General features: G+C 41.7%; 1 protein-coding gene across 1 annotated transcript; it reads right to left on the reverse strand.

Annotated features, from left to right (window-relative positions):
- Positions 1-6099: 6099 nt before the first annotated feature.
- peli2 (pellino E3 ubiquitin protein ligase family member 2) lies at positions 6100-19807 on the reverse strand. The gene is made up of 6 exons (XM_063498978.1): positions 19526-19807; positions 13602-13731; positions 11381-11482; positions 9955-10152; positions 9529-9717; positions 6100-9069 (listed from the first exon to the last, which is right to left on the reverse strand). Exons 1-6 carry the CDS (start codon positions 19600-19602, stop codon positions 8491-8493), a joined length of 1275 nt encoding a protein of 424 aa, XP_063355048.1. The 5' UTR covers positions 19603-19807; the 3' UTR covers positions 6100-8490.
- Between the last annotated feature and the right edge of the window lie 1961 nt (positions 19808-21768).

Consider the following 21768-nt stretch of genomic DNA (forward strand, 5'->3'; position numbering starts at 1 on the left):
GAAATTGCCCTATTGAACTGATAATAATCCCAGCCCACCATAAATGACTCTGATCCTTCAGTAAATTGAGCCCTTGGTGAGGTGGAGTGGTGTCAGCACCTAACCAACTCTCAGATGGCTCTCTAATCCTCCCGTCCCTCTCACCACCACCCTCACCGTCTAATCAGTCTTGAACACACACATAACACTCACACCCATCTGACACACACAAACCAAAGTACTCACCCTTCCTCATACTGGGGCTCAGCCATCTCTTCAGTGTGATGTCACTGCTAATCCAAGCTTGGTTATCCACTGGGGTGCAGTGCTGGCAAGAGGGATGTGGGGAGGAGATGGGATGAATTTGTGGTGGTGGATGGCGGGGGGGTGAGGGGTAATCAGGCACGTCATAAAGACTTCTCTCTAAAACCATCACTTCCATTAGCCCCTACCACATAGAAAGCTAGTCTTGTACCCAAACTGTACAACATATGCGCAAATGTTCATTGGAGCGCCAATATGGACACATTTTAGCTCTGATATTTGAGATAAAACACAACTGTAGGCATATTCGCAGCCATGTAGCTCATATTTGGGGCACAGAGGAATCATTAGAGAGCCAGCTGGATTAAGACCCCCCCTTCTATCCCATGCATTCACAAAATAAACGCAGGGCCTTTATATTGACAGCTTGTCCAAAGAGAGGAATTACCCACATGGTTGAGGCCCTCGTTCCATATGGCGGCAGGCTATTAACAAACATTAGTTGACTGTAATAGCAGCAGTATTAAATTCATTATCTTTTTCAGATTGTATGTGAGGTGTGTGACTTTGTATGCGTGTGTGTGTGTTTGTGTGGAGTGCCCACACTGTGTGCCAGCGTGTGTGATTAGAGAGTTCTAATGTTCCAGCTCTGGGGATTTGTAGCATAAGATAAGAAAGGGCATTAACGGTGAATTGTGACGGTCTAGTGGAGCAAAACTGTTGTTTAAAATGTGCGTATGCTTTCTTTGCCGAGTCCTTTTTACATGAAAAATTTGCATTTTGTCTCAGATTTTTGTTGTTGATTTTTTTTTAAACTCAATGCTATACATACAGAAAAAGAGCAGCCACGCGTGAGAAAGTGGCTGACTGCAGTTCCATCTATTTGATTTTGTATTTTCCTCACTTAACCTACCACATATCTGTTTTAATCTTACCTTAAGCATCCTTGAAATTAGGTGTAATCCACTTAAGCCCCTTTGAATCTGCTTCACAGCCATATTACACCCATTCGTCGACTCATAAACATTCTCTCTGCTAAACAGCTGCACATTGGCGGTGTCCACGAGCCAAAATGTACATTGTGTTGACGCAGAAAGATTAAAACTCTGCAGTATTTGCACTTGCAAAAAGAGCAGCCATGTTTACTCAACCTTCTCTCGCTTACAATCAATGGGCAGCATGCAGACAGGGTGAGAAATAACTGGATAGGATGTACTTTTCATAACATTGGCTCTGTGGGCCACTGCAATGCATATGAAATAAAACAATCAAGATGCATTTGATGTGCGCACTCTCAGCTTTAATTGAGGGGGTGGAACAGTTTTATACACAGCCCTACCACCTCCTCCCCCTTTGTCAAAGTCTCAGATGCAATTGGACAAATTAACATAATCATAAATAAAATGCTAATTTTTAATACGTTGTCAAGAATCCTTGGGATGCTGCGCCGATTGGCTGAAGCCTGGAACCCACAGACATTAACCGAGGGAGCGGATCTCTTGTTGTTCTTTCTGGTTCTTTCTGACTTATTTGTCTTCATTCAGATGCATGCTGTTAATATATCAGCCCATGGATATCAGTGTACAGTGAGCACCATAAAAGTGTATAACATGTAATTACAGTACATAATGCCAAACTAGTTTTCACATCCCTGAAAAACAGTCTCACTTTTTTGTCCAATAAAAAAACAGGTTAACGCATGTTTAGTCACATGACTCTGGGAATATCATTTGGAATCGTAACAAGGTAATTTTATGTTTTATGTTTTTGTTCATGTTTTGTGCGTTTTTAACAAAACATGGTTAATAAAGTTAGATCATTCTTGAATTTGTAGACCAGGTCTCTGTGTACGTTCACTGTGTCCTTTCATTTAAAGCTGCCTCTCTTTTGCTCCACACAGCCTGGCCCAAATACTAGTCAAAAGACAAAGCTGCGAGAAACAACAAGCATTAACGCTGTGCTCTTTTGCAAGTGGAAAAAATACGACCATTCCCTGTAAAACGTACGTGTAGCGAGGCCTTGAACCACAGAATAGGTCTTCAGAGAGATTAATTCTCCTCTGTGATCCAGTTCTCATTACAACAAGCAGGGGACTCAAACACACATAATAACAGGGCTGACTGCTGTTCCTTTGTAACATGTGGCTACTTAAATGATCCTAAATAAGATAGATGACAAGGATAAAGCAAATCATAATCGGCATTTTGCACAATGGAACATAATAGTCTGCGGAGAACAAGGGACAACATACAGAGCTCCTGTTTTCATCGCCTGGAGCAGCACACCTAGTCGAGAGCAATTAAAATGAGAGGATTCAATTTTGTCAAACACCAGGAACCTGAGATAAATCTTGTATCTCATTTTCCAGCGTGAGGACACTCCCTCGTGTCGGTGCTATCATGTTTGTTATGGTATTTTTAAGAAACAGCTGGCTGCCGACAGACTTGGTAAAACAACCCCACCCCTGCCACCCTCCCACCCTTTCCCCAAATCATGCTAATCCCAATCATTTCAGTGTGAGACGCAGGGGTGAGGAGACGTTAGAGTCGGGTGAGGCCGTGAATAAAAGATGGTCTTAGACTGAAAATTTAGACAGAGCAGAAGGGGGAGGAGGGAGAGAGCAAGGCGGCACGTCACTGCATGGTTTCCATGTGGGAGCAATCCACTTACTTGAACTGATAAAGATTTAATTAACACAAGACTCTGCAATTACTCCATAATTAAAGTAATTTGTCCTCTTGTTTGGATGAGTAGGCAAGACGCCGCATGTGCCCGTGTAACAGCAGACAAGAGACGAAAAAAAGAGGGGGCGTGAGATGCTCAGAGAGGCAAAGTATGCCCCCACTTTAGTATTTGAATTTAATGCTTGATTTTCCAAACCTATTTTTCCCCACATATGTTCTAATGAAATATTTGTATCGGCTTCTCTTTAGCCCTGTGTTTATTTGCCTTTTATTTGACAACTCATTTGTTATTCATTGAGAAAGTAATAAGCTGAGTAGGCTGAGTACAAAGTATCATCAAGAGCCACATGAAATAGTAAATAGGCCTGATATAATCATAATCCTCTTCAAACTGCACTGCATACAGCTTTGAATTGTGTAGTGCTACAGAGCTGGCTGCAAGCTAAAGGAGACAAATGCACACACACACAAAAAAAAAGTGGGATGGTTTTGTTTGACAACTCAAATTGCATGACTCAGAAGTGAGAGGAGAGTCCTGTGTGAGGTGTTTGACCTTGGGCCTGGATAACAAAGACTGGACCTGACTTAAAGTAAGACATGCAGGTGTTTGACTGAAGCAACAATTAGTGACTAATCACTCGAGACAGAAATAGTGAGGAATTAGCAGCACAGTCCAATATGTGGCACTGTGCTGTGGCAGTCCAATTTGCAAGAAGATTAAAAAAAGAAGAAGAAAAAAGACCTGCCAAGTTTACTATTAAAAAACCAGGGAGACAAATGTGTCTTGTGTTAGCTTCTGAGGGTTGTATGTGCTGTTACTTAATTTACACGAGGGGAAGAGCACTATCTCTTATTTACAGATGATGATCTGCATATAATTTGCCTCAGTTGCACGCTGGGTAATTGAGGTAAATATCACAGCATTCAACTTGCCAGCTAAGGTATCCCGCTGATAGCTTGGCGTACAGCCCGCAGCCACCTGTGGCATTTCACATGTTAGGTGAAATCACAGGGCAGACAGACAAAAAGGAAAAAAAAAAAGGCAACTAAGGCACAACTCTGAATACAACCTTCTGATGTGTAACAGCTGGATGATTGACAGCTGTTGTTGACTTTAATCCAATAACCTATATATTGCTGGCTGTTGTTAGAGGGGGAAAAATCCCATCTAAATATCTGAGGAAGTGGCACGATCACTGTTTAAAAGTTTCAGTCTTTTTTTTTTTAAGGCTGCATGCACTTACAACTGATTGCCCCCCCAGCCACATTTTGAAGCCGGGCCTTGAAAACAGTTTGGATTTCATTACTATCACTATGTGCAGGGTTGCGCCTACCCAGAGGAGTGTGGAGGAGATGTACAGCATATACTTTTTCACTGATCACTGAGAAATAATTGCCATAACCCTATACCTATATAGTTTGCAGCTCACTGCTCTCAGCTATCAAATTAAAACTACTGGAATGCTTAGGTACTTTATTTAGTAAGAGTGAATTTCTTTTTGCCATTGCCCACCCAAAAACTCTAAATGCTCTGTCTGGATACAGGTAATGGTTTCCTCTTATGCTGTTAATATTCTTAAAGACACTACCAATATATCATTACAGCACTGGATAATCAATATTCTTCTAAAGCATCCTAATTTTCCTGTTCCTGTTCTTGAAAACTCACTTAACAGGAGCAAACTTGCAAGCTATCATTGTCAATACACCACCTTGTTTTAGGCAAATATGACAGCTTTGTGCTCTCTGATTGCTCAGTCAACCAAACAAAAGGAACTTTTTAGTACAATTATAATACGACTCCCACTGAACTGCAAAATGGTCCCATAAAAGTGAAAAAACTATGGTAGAAGAGAAAAAAGGGGGGATGATAGGAGGATCATGGTTTGTGTAAATTCTCAGCATTAGTGCAGGACATGCACCTCATTTCTTACTCATGAAACTGAGAGAAGGAAAAAAAAGGTATCCTGCTTTATTTGCATAACCCAGCCTTGCTTAGGGGCAGGGGGACCCACCAAGTGATCTCAAAATTAGCATGCTGTCACCTTCAGTGTCTCTTCTGTCATTAAGAAAAACAGGCAAGTGTGCAGACATATGAACCTATTTCACATCTACTGCAGAAATGTTAATTAGGAAGCACGGCATCCCACAGCTCCGTTCGCCTCCCTGTGCCAGAATGACATGTTATGCATTTAAATCCTTTTCATGCGTCCTTATTATAGAGAGGATGAAGTCACATGCGAATGATGGAAAATATCATTATGGTACAATATTTTTGCATGTACACTAAAAAAAAAAAAAAAAATCCTAAAAGCTAAATATTGCACACAACTATGCACTCCTTATACATCACATCAGGATTTAGATGGGGATAAAAGACTATTATAATTAATTTGACTGCATAAACAAAAACATATGGTATGTAATAGATTAATTGGTTCAAACTAAATATATAGACTCCTCTGATAGCCTAATTGGAGGATTTTAGTCCTCACTGGCATGCCAATTTAAATAATTCAATTTCTGATGTTTCATATGTATTTTTGATGCATTTATATTTAGTGTTTTTCATAACCAACATCAAACTTTTATTTATTTGCTGTGTTTTCAAGCTATTGGATCCCGCAGGCTCAGTACCTTGAGAGGCATAACGCCAAAGGCGCTATTGTTGAGGAAACAGTGCCCTCCTGTGGCTTCATAGGGAAACTGCATACTTAAAAAAACTACTGAAAACAAGGGGCTACACTCATGCAGTCATTCTCTAATAAATATTAAGATGAAGCTGATAAGATAGAACAAGAAATGTGAATAAAACAGACTTGAAGAAAATTCTCTGCCTTATCTGGAAAAAAAAATACTGATAGAGCAATCACAATTCAGAGCCATTTTGGCAACCAAGATAGGAGAGAAATGCTCATACAGAGGAATGATGAAACACATATGTAACTGTGATTAAACATTGCTGCTATGTTGGTTGTGCGAACACAGCTGAGACATCTGGAGTGTTCAAAGGCAGCAGCTAAATAAAAACCAACAAATCCCCATCAACCGCACGCAGCCCTTTAAAAAACGGTGGATCACTTTAAAAGGAGTCCCTGAACATTACCCACAAGTATGAAATAGAAACTGTCAGTCAGAGCGAGAGAGAAATCCAACTTGGTGCAGAGTGTTTTTAAAAAATATTTTATTCTTTGCAAAGGAGACATTAGGAGCATCAGTGCGTTCTATGGCTTGTGTACAGAGTTCCTGCTAGAGACACAAAAATAATAATAATCATAGAACAAGCCCTTGGGTGAACTGTGGGCCCCACCCATGTTTACCGAGGAGGAATGTTTGAGGCAGCTACTCTTGCAGCTGTTACAGAACACGGTCTTAAGCAATGGACACAGTGTTTGAGCCGAACGCACATGAGGTTAGAAGGGAATGCTACCGTACAGTATGTGGCCTAGTGCTTGACCCAGCATGGCAGTTAAATAACATCAGCAGAAATCAGGCGAGTCTGAAATGCTCTGTGGTTAGAGGAAAAGTGTAATGCTGCTGACATTCTTAACAATGCCAAATATGTTTCTCTTCAGAGGGAAGCGGAAAGAAAAAAATAAAATAAAGTAAAAATACCATGTCGAGGACAAAGGCAGATTTCCCCCGCCTCAGATATACCTCTGAAATTTTTTAATCATCATAATAAAGTCTGGGAAAACCTAATGCTATATAATAGAACATCGCCCTTAACATCTCATTGTTTTAATGCTCACTATTGTATTTCATAATCTAATGTTGGAAACGACACTCGTTTGGGCACAGTCTGGAAAGCTAACATCACAGACAGATTTGTCCCAGATTCTTCAGTTTTCAATTCATCTGCTACTTTTGTTTTGGACAACTTGACTCATCCGCACACAATAGAACTTACCAAATTTGGCACAGAGTGTGATAATATCATTGTTCCCATGAAGCGACTGAACAGCCTTGACTGTAATCCAGAGCTGTCAACATTCCACCACCACAGCAGCAGCAGCAGTTTGGGGGTAGCATTGTTTACAGAAACACTTTGGATTGGAGGAAAAAGTGGCCGTCGCATCTTGCATGTGGAGAGAAAACAGCTCCTCCTTATATTTGGTATAATCTCTGGATGCTGCTGAGACTGTGCCCAGGTTCGACAGCGTACAAATCATTGGATCAAACCCAGCGTGGGGATAAAGCTAACAACAGTGCAGATTGAATACAGTGTGTGTCTGTGTGTGTGTGTGCGCGTGTGTGTGTTTGTGTGGGGCAGTGACAGCTAGCAAGCAAGCAGGTACGCTTGATTCATATGGTTGTACGGCTCCGGCGATTTATTTAACTGAAAGCAGGCTTCGATCACACCTTGAAAGCAAGTTGTATAATCAAAGCACCACCAGCGAGAAGGGTCAATGCATTTCAGTACATTCATTGTCAAGCCCCTGCGACCTTGTGTTAAATCCCGCGTTCTCTCTGGTAGCGTTTTTGGGGATCGGGGTGAAGCGATGCAGGGTGATTTTAACGGCCCGAGGGCACCCACGCAGTCCAATCCACACGCACACAATCACACAAACATGCACGCACACATACGCTCAAGCATTCTCACACACATTATATATGCTGGAGAAAAATATATTAACATTTGCATTACAAAACAGTACAAGGGCCTCAGTGTAATAAAATACCTCTGGTGTTAGAATCTGTGTGGGTTGTTATTTTTCTTACACCTTCTGTATGCAAAACTATCTCTCTCTTTACCTTCAACAAAATATCTTTTTGACAACTATGAAAAATATTCCCATAGTTTGATGGGATTTGAGGCACTGGATTATATCTCTGTACATAAAAAGTCTTCCCACCCACCCCCCAACTCTCCCTCAAAGTTTGTTCGGCAGTTAGAAACCGCCTCCGGAGAGCTACAAGGTGTTGATGCCGTTACGGGTTAAGGACCAGGACATCAGTGTAGACCATTTAACAAGTTAACTATTAAAACTTCCATCTTCTCCGAGCTTTTCTCTCAGCCAACAGTCCAGCTGTCTGGCTCTGTAAAATCTTGGTTTCAGGCCCACCAGGAACTGAATTATATACCCTCCCCCACCCCACCCCATATATTTCCCAGAAGACTCAACTACACCTGCTTGCTATAATTTGGTTCAGTCTGATTCATGAGTAAATTCAACTCATTCCTTCTACAACCTTAGTGTTACAGCCCTCTGATGGAAAACCAGCAGGCATTGTAGTTTACAGCCCAGCACTGGAGCCTTGTTTAAAGAGGTTTGTTGGCAGGATAGCTAAAACAGTATTTAATTCTGGAGGAGCCGTGCGTCTGTGGTCCAGTGTGCTTCACATCTCTGCATCCTGCAGTGGCCATCCAAACAGCCACAAAAGGCCCCGAACAATCTGTAATGGCTCTCTATTGTCAATCCACAGTACATGACCAGAACCTGAAAAAGGCTCGCTTCGTTCCAGAGCTGGCTTACATAAATGAAAGAAAGCACAAAATAATCTTTCACTGCATGTCAGCATTCCTGTTTAATCTCCTCAGCCAGAGCAATACCCCTTAAACTCAGTCCACCGGACCCTGGAAGATTAGCTTGGAATAGCCCTGAGTTGGGCCAAGTTGGGTGGCGCAAAAGGGGCAGGCTGCGTGGAAGGCGTGAGTGCCGTGGGGCAGAGGGATCTCTGACCAGTACTTGACCGACTTCTCTGAACACACGTGTCCGCATGGCACGAAGGCGTATGTGGGTGCACCTGTGTCCACGTAGAAGGCCGGCTCGCAGCCCAGCCACAGTGGCACGTAGGGCCCCACCACCCGGCACATGGGACACTCTCGCTCAGTGTTGGCCTCCTGCTCTGAACGGTGGCCCCAGTTGTGGTAACCGTGCACGTGACCGCACGCCAAGTACACCCAAGGCTGCTTGTCTTCCAGAGATGAAAGGGCACGACTCCGGTGCATGCTGGGGAAGGCGAGGGTATTGAGGCCCACAGGGCACTGGGGGCGCGCTGCATTGATCTCCTGCCTGAGTGCCTCCAGGTGCTTTTGCGTGGGAGTGTGGAAGAGGCCTTCAGCAGTACGCCACAGCAACGTTGCTCCACACAGATCCACCAGGGAGCCGTCCTGTAGAATATTGCTCTCATTCTCCACCTGCGGAGGATAGTGAAGTGCGCACACATTTACCTTCTACATGGGAAAAAAATCCACTGCCTATGACATGCTGATCTTTCTTATTACTACATTGTACTACATACTGACAACATCTGGTTCACCTTTAGTTCCTGTTACTGCTGAGTTTCAGACAGTTTTTTCTGTGGCATAAGTCCCACCCAAATGCCATTTAAACCTTTTGTGTACAATAGGCAACCAATCAGAGGAAGGCTTGCTTATTGAGATCAGGAAATCAGCAAACATGGATTATTTCAGACTTTGGATCAAGATAATTACTTATTTTGATTTGGGACTCATTCAAAGCTACTCTAAAAGTGGCTGTGGAAGAATTAAAATAATAAACATAACAGGGCCACTTTAATATTCTAAAGTACTTCTATAACATCACAGTGTCACTGCATACATACACTGATACATTTTAACTTTTCAACTACTCACCAGTTTGCCTGGGGTCTGTGCTGAGCGGGTCTCTCTCAACGTGTAAACATCACCACAAACAGAGATCTCTCTCCACACGCCGGGCTTGGACTCCTCAGTGAATCCCCCCTTAGGGTGCATTACCAGCACACCATTGGTTGTTAAGCCGTCCATGTGACCATCAGGGTTTTTCCATTTTGCAGCTTTTTCCTACAGGCAAGACAGAAAATGGATGATGACACAAACTGACATGATGTGTGGCATTTCACTTTTTACGTAACAGTGCATATGAAACAGTGATTTTCTTTATCTGGTTACAAGCTTCAAGGATTAGAAGCACTAAAAAAAAAAAAAAAAAAACATAGGCAGCCATGTAACCTTACAGGCTAAAAAGTAGCATAGATAGAGATGGTGCATAATCACAATGGTACACCAAGTAGTAATTACCCCAAGGAAGATGTTTTTGGACGTATCAAATCCGGCTGCATAGATGCGAGCGGTGTAAGGCGGGGTACGTTCGCAGACAATTCGGCAGGCAAAACGAGAGATGGTACTCTGCGTGATAAGAGTCTCTTCACCCTCCTGACCCCCTGCTATTGTATCAGTCACCACAAAGTCTATGGGACTCTCAGTAGAACGCCCAATCTGCAAAAACAACACAAAAATAATAATTAATATCATGCTGTACTCCACAACAGTTTCAAAAGAAAGTATCTCAAAACAGTGCAATCAATAAAGAAAGGTTCTTTTTAATTCATACCAGACACAGCAACTGTTCTGCATCCTGCTAGCTTATGTACGTGCACAAGCAAACACACACAGAGTATCTATATATATTTTAATGAGCATAATTTTCAGCACTTGGAAACAGTTCAAGCTGAATAAACAGAGGCAAAAATAGGCTTTCCTCCTTTCATTTCCTCTTTTTCCCCATCTCACACTGTCCTGAAGTCCAACATTTCGAGTGGCTTCCTCTTCTCTCTGGTGCGTTCAGTATTGTTTAAACACATGGGGAAGATAGGGTGCAGAATATGAAGCATGTGTCTGTAACATTAACATCCCTTGGCTCATCACTGCCTTGCTGTACGTTCAGATTAATACTAGAGCAGTGTAAACCGGGCACAGATGATTTTTATTGATTGGACGTGTTTTTGAACGTTTATACTTTTTGTGTGTCTTAACTTGCTTTTCTGCTATTACAGCACTTAATTTTCTTACTTACTTACTTTACTGTGTGAAAAGCATTTTATACATAAACGTTTAACTTTACAGTCTAATCAGGTGGTTGTGTATAACCAAAGAGGCTAAAAGAGCCCAAAGAGACCTTGTCAATCAGTCAAATTAAAGCTTACATCCATATTTTCATTTATCCCATTCATAAAGAGCCATTTGAACTGACAATCTAAGGATATAGCAATTACTGTTCTGACAGCCTTTGAAGCCCCTGTAGGCAATATAACAGAACACAAACAATAAAGGGCAATAAAACCTTTCCAACAACTGTCAGTCCTTAAAAAAAACAAAACAGGTTAAGTAGCATCAAATTCAAACAACATGTCTTAGCCAGAGAACTAGCAGCTCTCCTGCTGTTAAAATTACAGCCACATCCTGCCATAGGAATGGGGAACAGGCTCTGACCATTGTTGGCTGTCAGAGAGGAAATACTCCTCCTGGCTTTACTAGATCGAAACTGGTAATGTTAGGTATAGAAGTACATTAAAAAAAACAAAAACAAAAAAAGCAGAACAAAAGCCTTTTTGTTCTATGTTTTCTGACTATAAAGAAGTACAGTAATCGCTGAGAAACTAATGTACGGGTTGTGAATGTATCTGAATGCAGTTGTGTGCCAAAGTAAAAGTGAACGGACTTTTACCTGAAACATATCTGTGTCTTTATCATGGCTGTACTCTACCACTACGGTATGGTTCCTCGATAGCGTGTAGGAGATACTGTGCTGACCTTTACAGCTCACGGCCTGAAATGTGAAAACAAACAAACAAAAAACCCAACTTGTTCATAACAAAGTACACAGTGCAACAGTATAATAAATCATCATCCAATCTGTGGCATTTTATCACCGGATCTGAGAGTGCCAAACAGCACAGCAGAACTACAGTAAAAACTTCCTTGCACAATCCTTTCCTCGTTGGTGAGGTTAAATTAAAGACCACAGCAAAAATCAAACCCACTATTAAAACACATGGCACTTAAGTGATGATTCACATCCTTAGAATCAACAACTACGAGGCGCTCCTGGAAGAAAACATGTTATTGTCCTTATTTTTGTTTTGTTTTTGACAACTTGGAACATTTCTATGGATTATTAGCGTGTATGTGTGGTTTTTTTACAGCTCACAATTAAGCCAAAGCTCTACAGGCTTATTGCGTAATTTTGTCATGATGTTACCAAAATCCTAAAACCTATTACAGGAATTTTTTGGGAAGAGGAACAAAAAAACTCGCGAAACAGTGACCATAAACTCCCTGCTGGCCTCGGTTAACACAAGCTCGCCAGGCAACTGAACTGCTTCATGTCAGTGTAGCGAGGAAGGCTGGGTTAAAGCCCGGCCCCAGCTTCCATCAACACTGTACCACATGCCATCTCTGCTCTAATCTGCAAAATTCCATTTCCTAAACATCCCCCTCCTCTTCGTCACGTGCAGGAGGGAAAGCGGGAGAGGGAAAGTGGGTCATCAGAGCTGCCACAGTCTGCTGTAACATCAGATGCACACGGGGACAAATGTCATCATCGCATGCAGTCTTGTCTTGACTGCGCTGCTACAAACAAATGGTGCTCCACCTGTTAAAGAACTAAAAAAGGAGCAGTGCACACACAAATATGTATTTTTTATAAACGCTACGCCCCCAAAAATATCCTCCCCAACCTTCCCGAGTGGTAGGAGTTGGAATCATAATGTTCTGAATACGAGGCTGGCAGTGGCATCATGGGAGCTCCTCATTATCTGCCATGAACACTAGAGTGTGCACCGACACGTGAGCTCTCCCTCTCAGCCGCAGAGACTTCTCAGTTCATTCGTATGCTGCACTGGAAGAGAGCAAGAATGGGTTGCAGGGGGTGGGCAGGGGGCTTGTTTCATTTTAGTGATTTACCTCTGTAATACCCCCTTCTCCTTAAAATAAGCTGACCACCTAGCTCGTCTCTTACAGAATGGCCCTTTTTTAACCGTTTATACACCTGGACGAACCAGGCTGGCATAAAGCAACAACCCCTGAGCTCATCCTTCAAGTCCCATAACAGGGTGCCAGGGTTGAAGTGGTCAGTGAAACAGCCAGTAACTAATGTAATGCACAGTAAAAACAGCCACATCTAATGCAGATAGCAAACTATCTGAGACGTAATTTATGATGTGGAGCAGCAGAACACTTCAGCCATATTTCACAGCACACTGCAGCTCAAACTCAAACAAAATAAAGCGCAATCTCTGCCATGAAAAGGCGTCTGTCACTGAATCGTCCCAGAGCAAATTTCTGGATTCCACAACCTGACAGTAACCTGAACCAGACAGCCTTTTAGCTAAAAATGTCAAACACTGGTCTCCAAGTGGCGCAGAGGTAAGCGGGTCTTGTCTGATGTTTAGCAGTTTCGCCTAGGAACCGAAGGTAGGAATGCAGGAAGGCAAACACGTTTTACTGGATGTGGCACTTCCCTGCAGGCAGCCTGCCGTGAAGAGAAACTCTGAAGCCCAGCTAGGAACTATAGTCATTGTAGTGGAAATGTCAACATTAAGGTCTGCCAACAATAATGTAAAGTGCTTTTCACAGCACAATTTACTAGCTACCACAATCACTAAAAGGCCATTCAGCTGCTGTGGAAAAAAAAACAAAAAGGGCTCATTTTTAGAAATTATGCTTTCAACTTCATATACAGCCAAATCTTCTTATGTATATATGCAAAACCAAAACAAACAAAAAACCCAAACTATTACCTAAAAAAAGAAATATCACCTTCTGTTTCTGTTACATTTTTGCACACTTTTATAAATTTTGTCTGAAGAGAAAGGCAGGCAGATGTTCAATCCCACCGAGAGCCTGTTCATTAAATCGTTTTAAATCATTAAATCATCCTTCTGTACCTTGGTGGCCTGGGGTGTATTGAGGACGTGCACAGTGCTTGGTGATACACCATTGGGTTTGATTCTCTTGTATAGAGCAAATCTGCTTTTCCGTCTACCACGATCTCCGTTGGGCAGCGAGCCATTGTACCTGTCAGAGACGGGACAGGGTGGAGAGAAGGACAGCAAATTGACAGTTATTTATTTATTTATTTATTTTCATCTGTGTGAAAATGCTAACAGCTTCCATAGCTGCAAAAAGATGTGTCTAATGAGATTTACAGGCAAAAGTCTTGTAATCATATAAGAAGTAAACACGGAGAATTAGAAACATTCGTGTGTTCTGAAAAGGAGATTTGCCACGCATTACATCACTGACAATCTAATACACCCTATTAGTAATCTAAGCGTTACCTTGGATAACGGCTCTTATTACATAATGCACTCTGGTGCTGGTGATTTCAGTGTGCGTGCACTGTGTAAACTGCAGCTGTTCTTTTGCTCTGTGTCCCAGGCAGGAGCACGTTTTAAGATGCATGTCAGGTTTGCTATCACTTTGGGAATGCACAGTCTGGGTGGATGACTCAGACACATTCTTTCAAAGCTGAATTTTATACACGGATACAGCTTACAAAGCTATCTGTTCCGTTTCCAAAATCACTTAATAACAGACTCCAGTTTTGCCCTTTAGTGTGCTGAGAGGCACCTAGCCTAAGCTGCTCTTTGTGAATGAAGAAGCCCCTTCCGGTACAACTGGTCTTCTTTCTATCCACCAGCTGGTTCCTACAGCTGGGACACCCCATGCTCGACTATCATCCAACACACAGACCTTCTGTCACACACTCACATAAACCACAAATGTGCTGAACAGACACTTTGCACAAGATACACATTTATATTATATGCCTCAAGTTTGCACACCAATGTATCGGAGGGGAACAGAGTCTACGAGCCACTATGCAATCTGACATTTTTCCTTTCTGTTTCTGAACAATAGCAACAGAACCTCCTTCTGCTCCTTCCCACCTCCCTCCCAGGCTAGTCCACCTGTCCCATGTCTCCACACGGCTGGCCAGGCAAAGAAACACATGGTCCTAGTCAGCACAGTGCACAAAGCTGGCCTGTAGGACAAGCCACCCACAGAGAGCTAGAGAGGCACTGGAAGATTCTATGGACTAAATGCAACAAATACAAAGACAGAAAGACAGGAGGAAAGTGTCAAATGACAGCAGACCTGCTTACCTTCTCTCCTAAAGTGTTCAGCTTTTACTTTTAGTGGTGATTACTGTCTGATAGTACTCCTTTCAAGGCCATTTCAGGGATTCTATTTCCATGTCATTAGACCAGTGCACACTTTAAATGCAGACCCTTACACAGTTGTGAAATCTTGGGCTCCAAAAGCCTGAGCTGGCCTTCTCATGCTGCTTTCAAAATAAAGTACAAGTGTACAAGACATAAGTCACATTAAATCTAAAGAAAAATAAAATAATGCTCACTTTTCCCCCCATTTATATAGTAATTGTGTTGCTTTCATTCACAGGTAATCTGTAAGAGAAAACAAATAAAGCCCCTTTATTGATGCACACATTCCTAAGCTAATTTCACATGGTTTGTTCTCTGTACTCCACTTTTATTTGACCTGCTCTAAAAACACCCCACCTAAATAAAGACCAGCTAGCCCTACATAAAGATGTCTTTTCAGTTTAGGGGGGTCTACTGGCTGGTTACCTGCCCCTGTGTGTCTCATACAAAGCACACAATCAAATGATATCCAGCTTAGTGTTTTTGCCATGATGAATTCTGACTGGAGAATATAACCCTAGCTCTGCAAGAAACGCAGCATATGCTTTCAATTATTCAGCATTACACCGAGGAACAATATTCTGTCATGATGGAACTGCCACCGTCACATTAGCTAGGACAGGCTCTTTAAAGCTGCGTTCCAACTAATTGTGATCGCTTTCCCTTTTGACCCGTGCCAGACAGACAGCGGATTTACCTTCCAATACTTAGCAGCAGGGATTAGAAGACTCTGGCATATCACCTATCCTCCAGGGTTGCGGTAAGGAGCCAACAGCACCTCCTACTTCCTATGCTAACATGAAAGGCTAGTGTTCACAGAATGAGGAGAAGATATGCTGAATAGCTGTAACACTCATTAGAATTACAGAAAGTTAGGTTAGGCTTACAGGGTCACACAAGATGGTTTCTAGGTCACTAAGACTTCAGCCTATCAATACTTCATCTAAATCAATCTAAGCTGTAAAAATACATAAATAATACATCATTACCAGACAACCAGATGGCATGATGAGCAAAGACAGTATGAGTCAACTAAATGAGCATCATCCATCCATTTTCTTATCCATTTATCCAACTTAGGGCAGCAGGGGTGCTGGAGCCTAGCCCAGACGTCACAGGGTGAGAGGCTGGGCACATCTTGGCCAGGTTGCCAGTCAATCACAGAGCTGACACAGAAAGACAGACTACCACATACTCTCCAATGCATATTTACAGCCAATCCACAATCAACAAAAATCCCAGTGGCTCTCAAACCTCTTCTGGCATACCCCACTTTACTTTATATATAAGTAAGCACAATAGCATTAGCCAAATCTTGTTTGGTAATAAATAAAAGTCTCTCTTTTGCCTAGTTGTCCATGCCCTGCAGTTTCTGAACCTCTGAATTACCTTAACATGAGTGTGTTTGGACTGTGGGAGGATCCTGCTGCAACTGAGAAAAAAAAACCTACGCAGGCACAAGACGTACATGCAAACTGCACACAGAAACGCCTCAATCCACCAAGAGGTTTGAATACTTGTTGAGTGGTGATCATGCTAACCACTGCACCACTCTAGATTCAACCAGTTACACCTGAAATCTTTAAATACTTCTATTGTAGTACTGACAAAAAAACCCAGAAAGAGATGTCTCTTCTCTTTATACCATTTAAATTACATAATTCATAATATTAATAAAAAGGCACGATCTATGTCAGTCTGTACCAAAGATGCTCCCAAGTTTATTTGTACACTTTCCTTTAATGAGTGGTTCTCTAAGGCAAAATGTAGAAAGTTCAATCAATAGGCCTAGTCTCCCTGCCACAATGGACAGAGGAAGCCGAAGAGAGGCAAAGGCTGAGTCCTGATCAATCCATCCTTTCATTTGCAGGATACCCATGCAGCACCCCCTCCTCATCCTGCCTCCTTTCACTGACCAGCACCAAGCCAATCTGCGGCGGCAGAGATGGGGGGGCAGCCATGCAAGTAATAAGAGCCACCACGGTCATGGCAACAAACCGCTGAGGGAACTGCTGCTCAAACAAGCTTTGTTCCATGCTGTCAGCTATCTTGTCTACCATCAGTTTTATCAATGGGATGTGATGTCATGGCAGTGATTATACACCCGTCACATCTGATTCACATATGTGTCTTTATGTCAGGGGAGAGAACAAAAGTACCAGCTTCAAACATGCCACATACTGAGCCTGGGGTAATAAGCAGTCAGCACTTTTTATCCCTTACAATAAGCACTATGACTGCGAGTGTATGGGTGGAGGGCAGTGTACAAAAACACAGTGTAGTCTGCTCTCTGTGTAAGCCATCATTTCAGCACCTTATTTCAAATACTGTAAAGATGAAAGTCACACAGCCGCATGGACACCAGTAAATGTGAACTATAAAAATTTAATAACTTTTATAAGAGCCTCAGGACTGGCCAGTGGCCAAAGTTCAGTCACTCGTGTTTTCCATCATCTGTTGGCCATGACAATACAGACAGGATGAGAAGGTGACTGTTTAGAAGGATAGCTTGTGGCAATTTGTCCTAAATAAATTCTAAACAACCAAACAAAAACACACAAAACAAAATGAAAAAACAAAACAAAAACACAAAGAGGACAAAGCAGTTATGATATAATAAAGGTAAAAGTTACACTGGCTTTATTCGGTGACAACACAGATGTGAATAACTGCTTATTTTGTTTGCCTTTTTACATTAACACACTCTGTCTGTGTACTGTCTGATATTATCCAGTACAAGTGGCAATTGGATAGTTACAGAATGAATGCCAAATAATTCAAATACTTAACAGGAGTAGGTGTGCTCTTCTACAAAAGGCTTTGTAAATGTAAAGAGTGATGTGAAAAACAAAGATTACTTCAACAAATAGCCTGAAAATGACCAGCACATGCCAGCTATCAATACATCTGATAGGCAAAATAACAGACTGACAGAATATTACCATCTTTTTTGATAAATAATGCTTTAAGTCATAATTCCTTGGCAATTTCTTTCCCATGTTTTATATTTACCTGAAATTATATCAGTAAATGTATGAGACTGACTTTTTTTTTTCCATTGGGGAAATTACTGATATTTTATTGACAACAATACAGTTAATGGTGAGGCTCTTATCAGTTTCTGTAGAGATTCCTGACCAGTTTACTATATAGAAAAAAATGTACGTCTACACAGGTTCTTGACACCAAGGCAAAATTTCCACTGCTGCAGGTTTGACGTAATTGTTCTGCAATGTCAAACTGTCAGAAGAGCCTTGTAAACTTTGAAATAAGTAAGCGATAAGATTAAAAGCTTAAATAAGTATGGAGGCTTGACAATAAGGAACTGATTACTAATCATCTACTGGTTGGGCAAGAAATGTAAAGATGCCAGTAAGGCTTTTAAGAAGCCGCATAAGATGATTTAAAGCAGATGAATAATAAAAAACACATAAATAAATAACTAAAAGAACTACAGCTCGGCTTGTTTTCAACACTCTGTGAAAACATGGTGGTTCCGTGCATGCCCAACAAAAATTACTCCATACTGAGATATTAACAAATACAAAGATGGAAAAAAACAGCAGAAAGGTAGCTTGACTGAACAGCCTTTGATGCTGTTCCCATAGGCAGCTTAGAGTCTGCTAGTATAAAGCAATATAAGAATATATCCTGTGAGATTAGATAAACTTGTCCACTGCTTTCCCTTGTTTCTCTGACTTGCACTGGAGCATTGTGGGTAATGGCAGATACTGTATAAGGTATGGAAATCAGTAACCGACTCCTTACTACTTACTATACAGTATAATTCAGCAGATACTTTGGCTGATTTTCTCTGTGAACAGAAAAAATGTTTTACTGTATAAATAACATTTTGAATGTTCCTCACATCAGGTAGCATATCCCAATATCATTTTATCGAATTACATATATCATTACAGAGTACTTCATAAGGCTCTCGCTGTTATCCGACATTTAAGCTCCCCTTGTCTGTTAAATAAGGAATGTAAAGATAACTTTTTGCAGGTCAAGGTGTGTGATTTTAAACTCGGAGAACAGCCGGCAGTACGTGCGTGCGTGACTGCAGAAGTTGTGTTAAAGGAAGCACCCTGGGGCTGGGGGAGGGGACCATCACTACTTCCGAATTCCTAAAACCCCATGAATCCAACTCTAAGGTAAGAAGGAGCGTCCGGTCAGAGTTGCTGAATAAATTTCACTCGGGTTCCCAAAGTTGTCCCAAATCTGTCCTATTTCACGGACACAGATATGTAGACACATGCAGGCAGTTTGTAGTTATCGGGGTTGCCAGGGAATGGGATATTTAAAACGTCTACATTTGTAATTGCGCACGTGTCTGATTTGTGGGATAACGTGAGCTTGTAAATTTCTAAACAGAGCTTGACGTGCTCCCATCACAGCGCCTCTTTGATGTTATATAATCTCGCCTGTGTTGGAAGTTGATCTTGAATTTAAAAAACAAAACAAAAACAAAAAAAAACACACACAACGCATCACTGCTAACTCCATGCTATTTTCAAAAACTTACAGTCATGTAGCTTAGGTAGCAGTGTGAGTGCCCGCTTGTGAAACTTAAAAACAAACACTCGTTTTCAGTTTCATGTCCACACTTACTCAGAAGCAAATACAACAACGATTCAACTTACCCCAGAACCACCAGCTCTCCGTATTTCACTAGGTCTATGGATGGGGCGCAGTGCTCCTCTTGGCTTAACGAAAACATGAGGCTCCTGGCTTCACTTCACTGTTAGCTTTACAGTAATAACGGTTCACAAATTACCTAAAATTCCTCCTTAAAAAGCGCGACGCAGACTCGTTTCAGATCGCGTACACGGCAGCATGTGTTTCAGTGTTCTCACGAATCAAGTTTGCTAAAAATAAACTGGTCTGAAACTTCCTCGGCGTGACATAGCAAAACGTAACTTACTTGGCGGTTGAATGCGCTCTAAAGCAGATACAAAAACAGCGAGGACCAGGGCCGGAACGTACCATTCACTTCTACTTTACTTTGTATAGGGGGGGCTCTCTACCTACGCCTAGGTTAAAATGGTATGCCTGGTCAAATTTTATTGTATCTATTCATTAAACACATAGATAATAGTACATGAGAATGTTTCATCTTTAATTAATTCTCGTGTAGACAAAGCAGTTGAATCTACATTGTAATAATCATTTTTGAAACCACCCGTCATGGTTTATGGATCGCACCTTCTGTTATGTAAACAAAGAGTACAATCTGGGAATTCTTAAAGGGATCATACTTTTTCCTGACGTGATTGCAGTTTCCTATATTTGACGGAAATAAAGGTTTAAACGTTTTGTCGTTGTATTTACATTTCTATTATTTACTGTTTCAGCAAAATGTGCCAAGGATCACATGATTTATAAGTGCAGTAGTTTTGCCTACCGAGGATGGAACATAAAGTGGGAACAGACATGGTAAAAAAATAAAATTTAAAAAAAAAACTATTCAGAATCCTCCTGGTACATTTTCTGACTGACATAACAGCGAGTGTGTGAAAAAAAATTGTGAAATCAGATTTTGTAATTTCGCTGGTAACCCCCTAGGCTCTTTACAGCGTGTTATTTGATTATGACTTTATTGCAGCTGGCTAATGCATGTGATTGATTGTGCAACTTAATGACATCACTACGGATGTGCATGCCTCGAGGTTTTACTTTCACCACACCATTGCTCATTTTTTCATTTTTGTCTCTGTTTTCAGCATTCCTTTTGTTGGCTTCCGGTCCGTGAGTGCATGCTTATTTCATTCTGTAATGTCAGTCAACTGGCTGATGCGCATTAGTCAAATAATAACACCAAGGCCTAGTAATTTGGCTAATTGCTTTTCTGAGACTGACTCAGAAATCTAATTTATCCAAATGTCCACACGTGATGCTACTAAGAACCTCTCAGCCTCTAGTAACACCTCTTTTAGTACATCACACATTCACTCCCCCCCCCCCCCCCCCTCCCCCTCATGCTTTTCTGGTGAAAGTGCCACTTTTGTCTAGCAGTCTCCTCCACGCTTTAATGGCTCTGTCTTGTTTAACAGGAATCTGCATGGCTGGAGGTGCTATTACTGCTTCAGCCCTGTTGTCTCTGCAGTAATGGCCTTCTATTTGAACTGGTGTCCAGTTTCAAAGTGCAATAACACCTACAGAAAACAAAAGGTAGTCAGAGAATACAGGGGCCGGAAGGGGGAAAAAGCCTCCCCACCCTCACGAATAACAAATTTAAACTTCACCACAATAAGACAGAGTATTGTGCATTTGTAAGCATTACAAGTCAAATATTTGGCATTTGTTGAATTCTTTTAATGGTGCATACACTTGGCCACTGATAGCACGGATTAACATCAGCTTCTTCGGCATTTGTGCATAGGGATCAAGCTGCATTTGGCCTGGATCTACAAGGGCCAGGGACTGATCTTAATGCTGTGGGTATAATGAATGTTTACTCCTTTTTTGTGTCACTGTCTCCTTTCTCTCTGCTTTCATCCGCCATTGTCTTTGTAATAGAGCTCTATGGTCTTTTCTGTGTCTGTCTGATTCACGTTCCCACATGCATACCCACAGAAATACACACACACAGATATTTTTTTTTCGGGGGGGATCAAAGGCTTTCTACCACATACCACACTGATAGAGAGCAGATGCAGGGAGTGGGCTGCTTTTCTGGAGCTGTGCTGGTGTAGTATGAGTGTAAATCTGTGTTTAGGGGGAGGAGTCAAGTGTTAGCAAGCAAGAAGCATGCAGAGCAGAGGCGTACTGCAACAAACTAAATTGCACAATTGAGGGTATGAGTGTTAGCAAAGGAAACACAAGGCCCCTGTCAACTTCCACACTGCTCTTTGGCAGGCTTTACATGACAGCATCTCTATGCAAG

This window comes from Pelmatolapia mariae, linkage group LG16_19 (assembly GCF_036321145.2).
Source record: "Pelmatolapia mariae isolate MD_Pm_ZW linkage group LG16_19, Pm_UMD_F_2, whole genome shotgun sequence".
Lineage (NCBI taxonomy): Eukaryota > Metazoa > Chordata > Actinopteri > Cichliformes > Cichlidae > Pelmatolapia > Pelmatolapia mariae.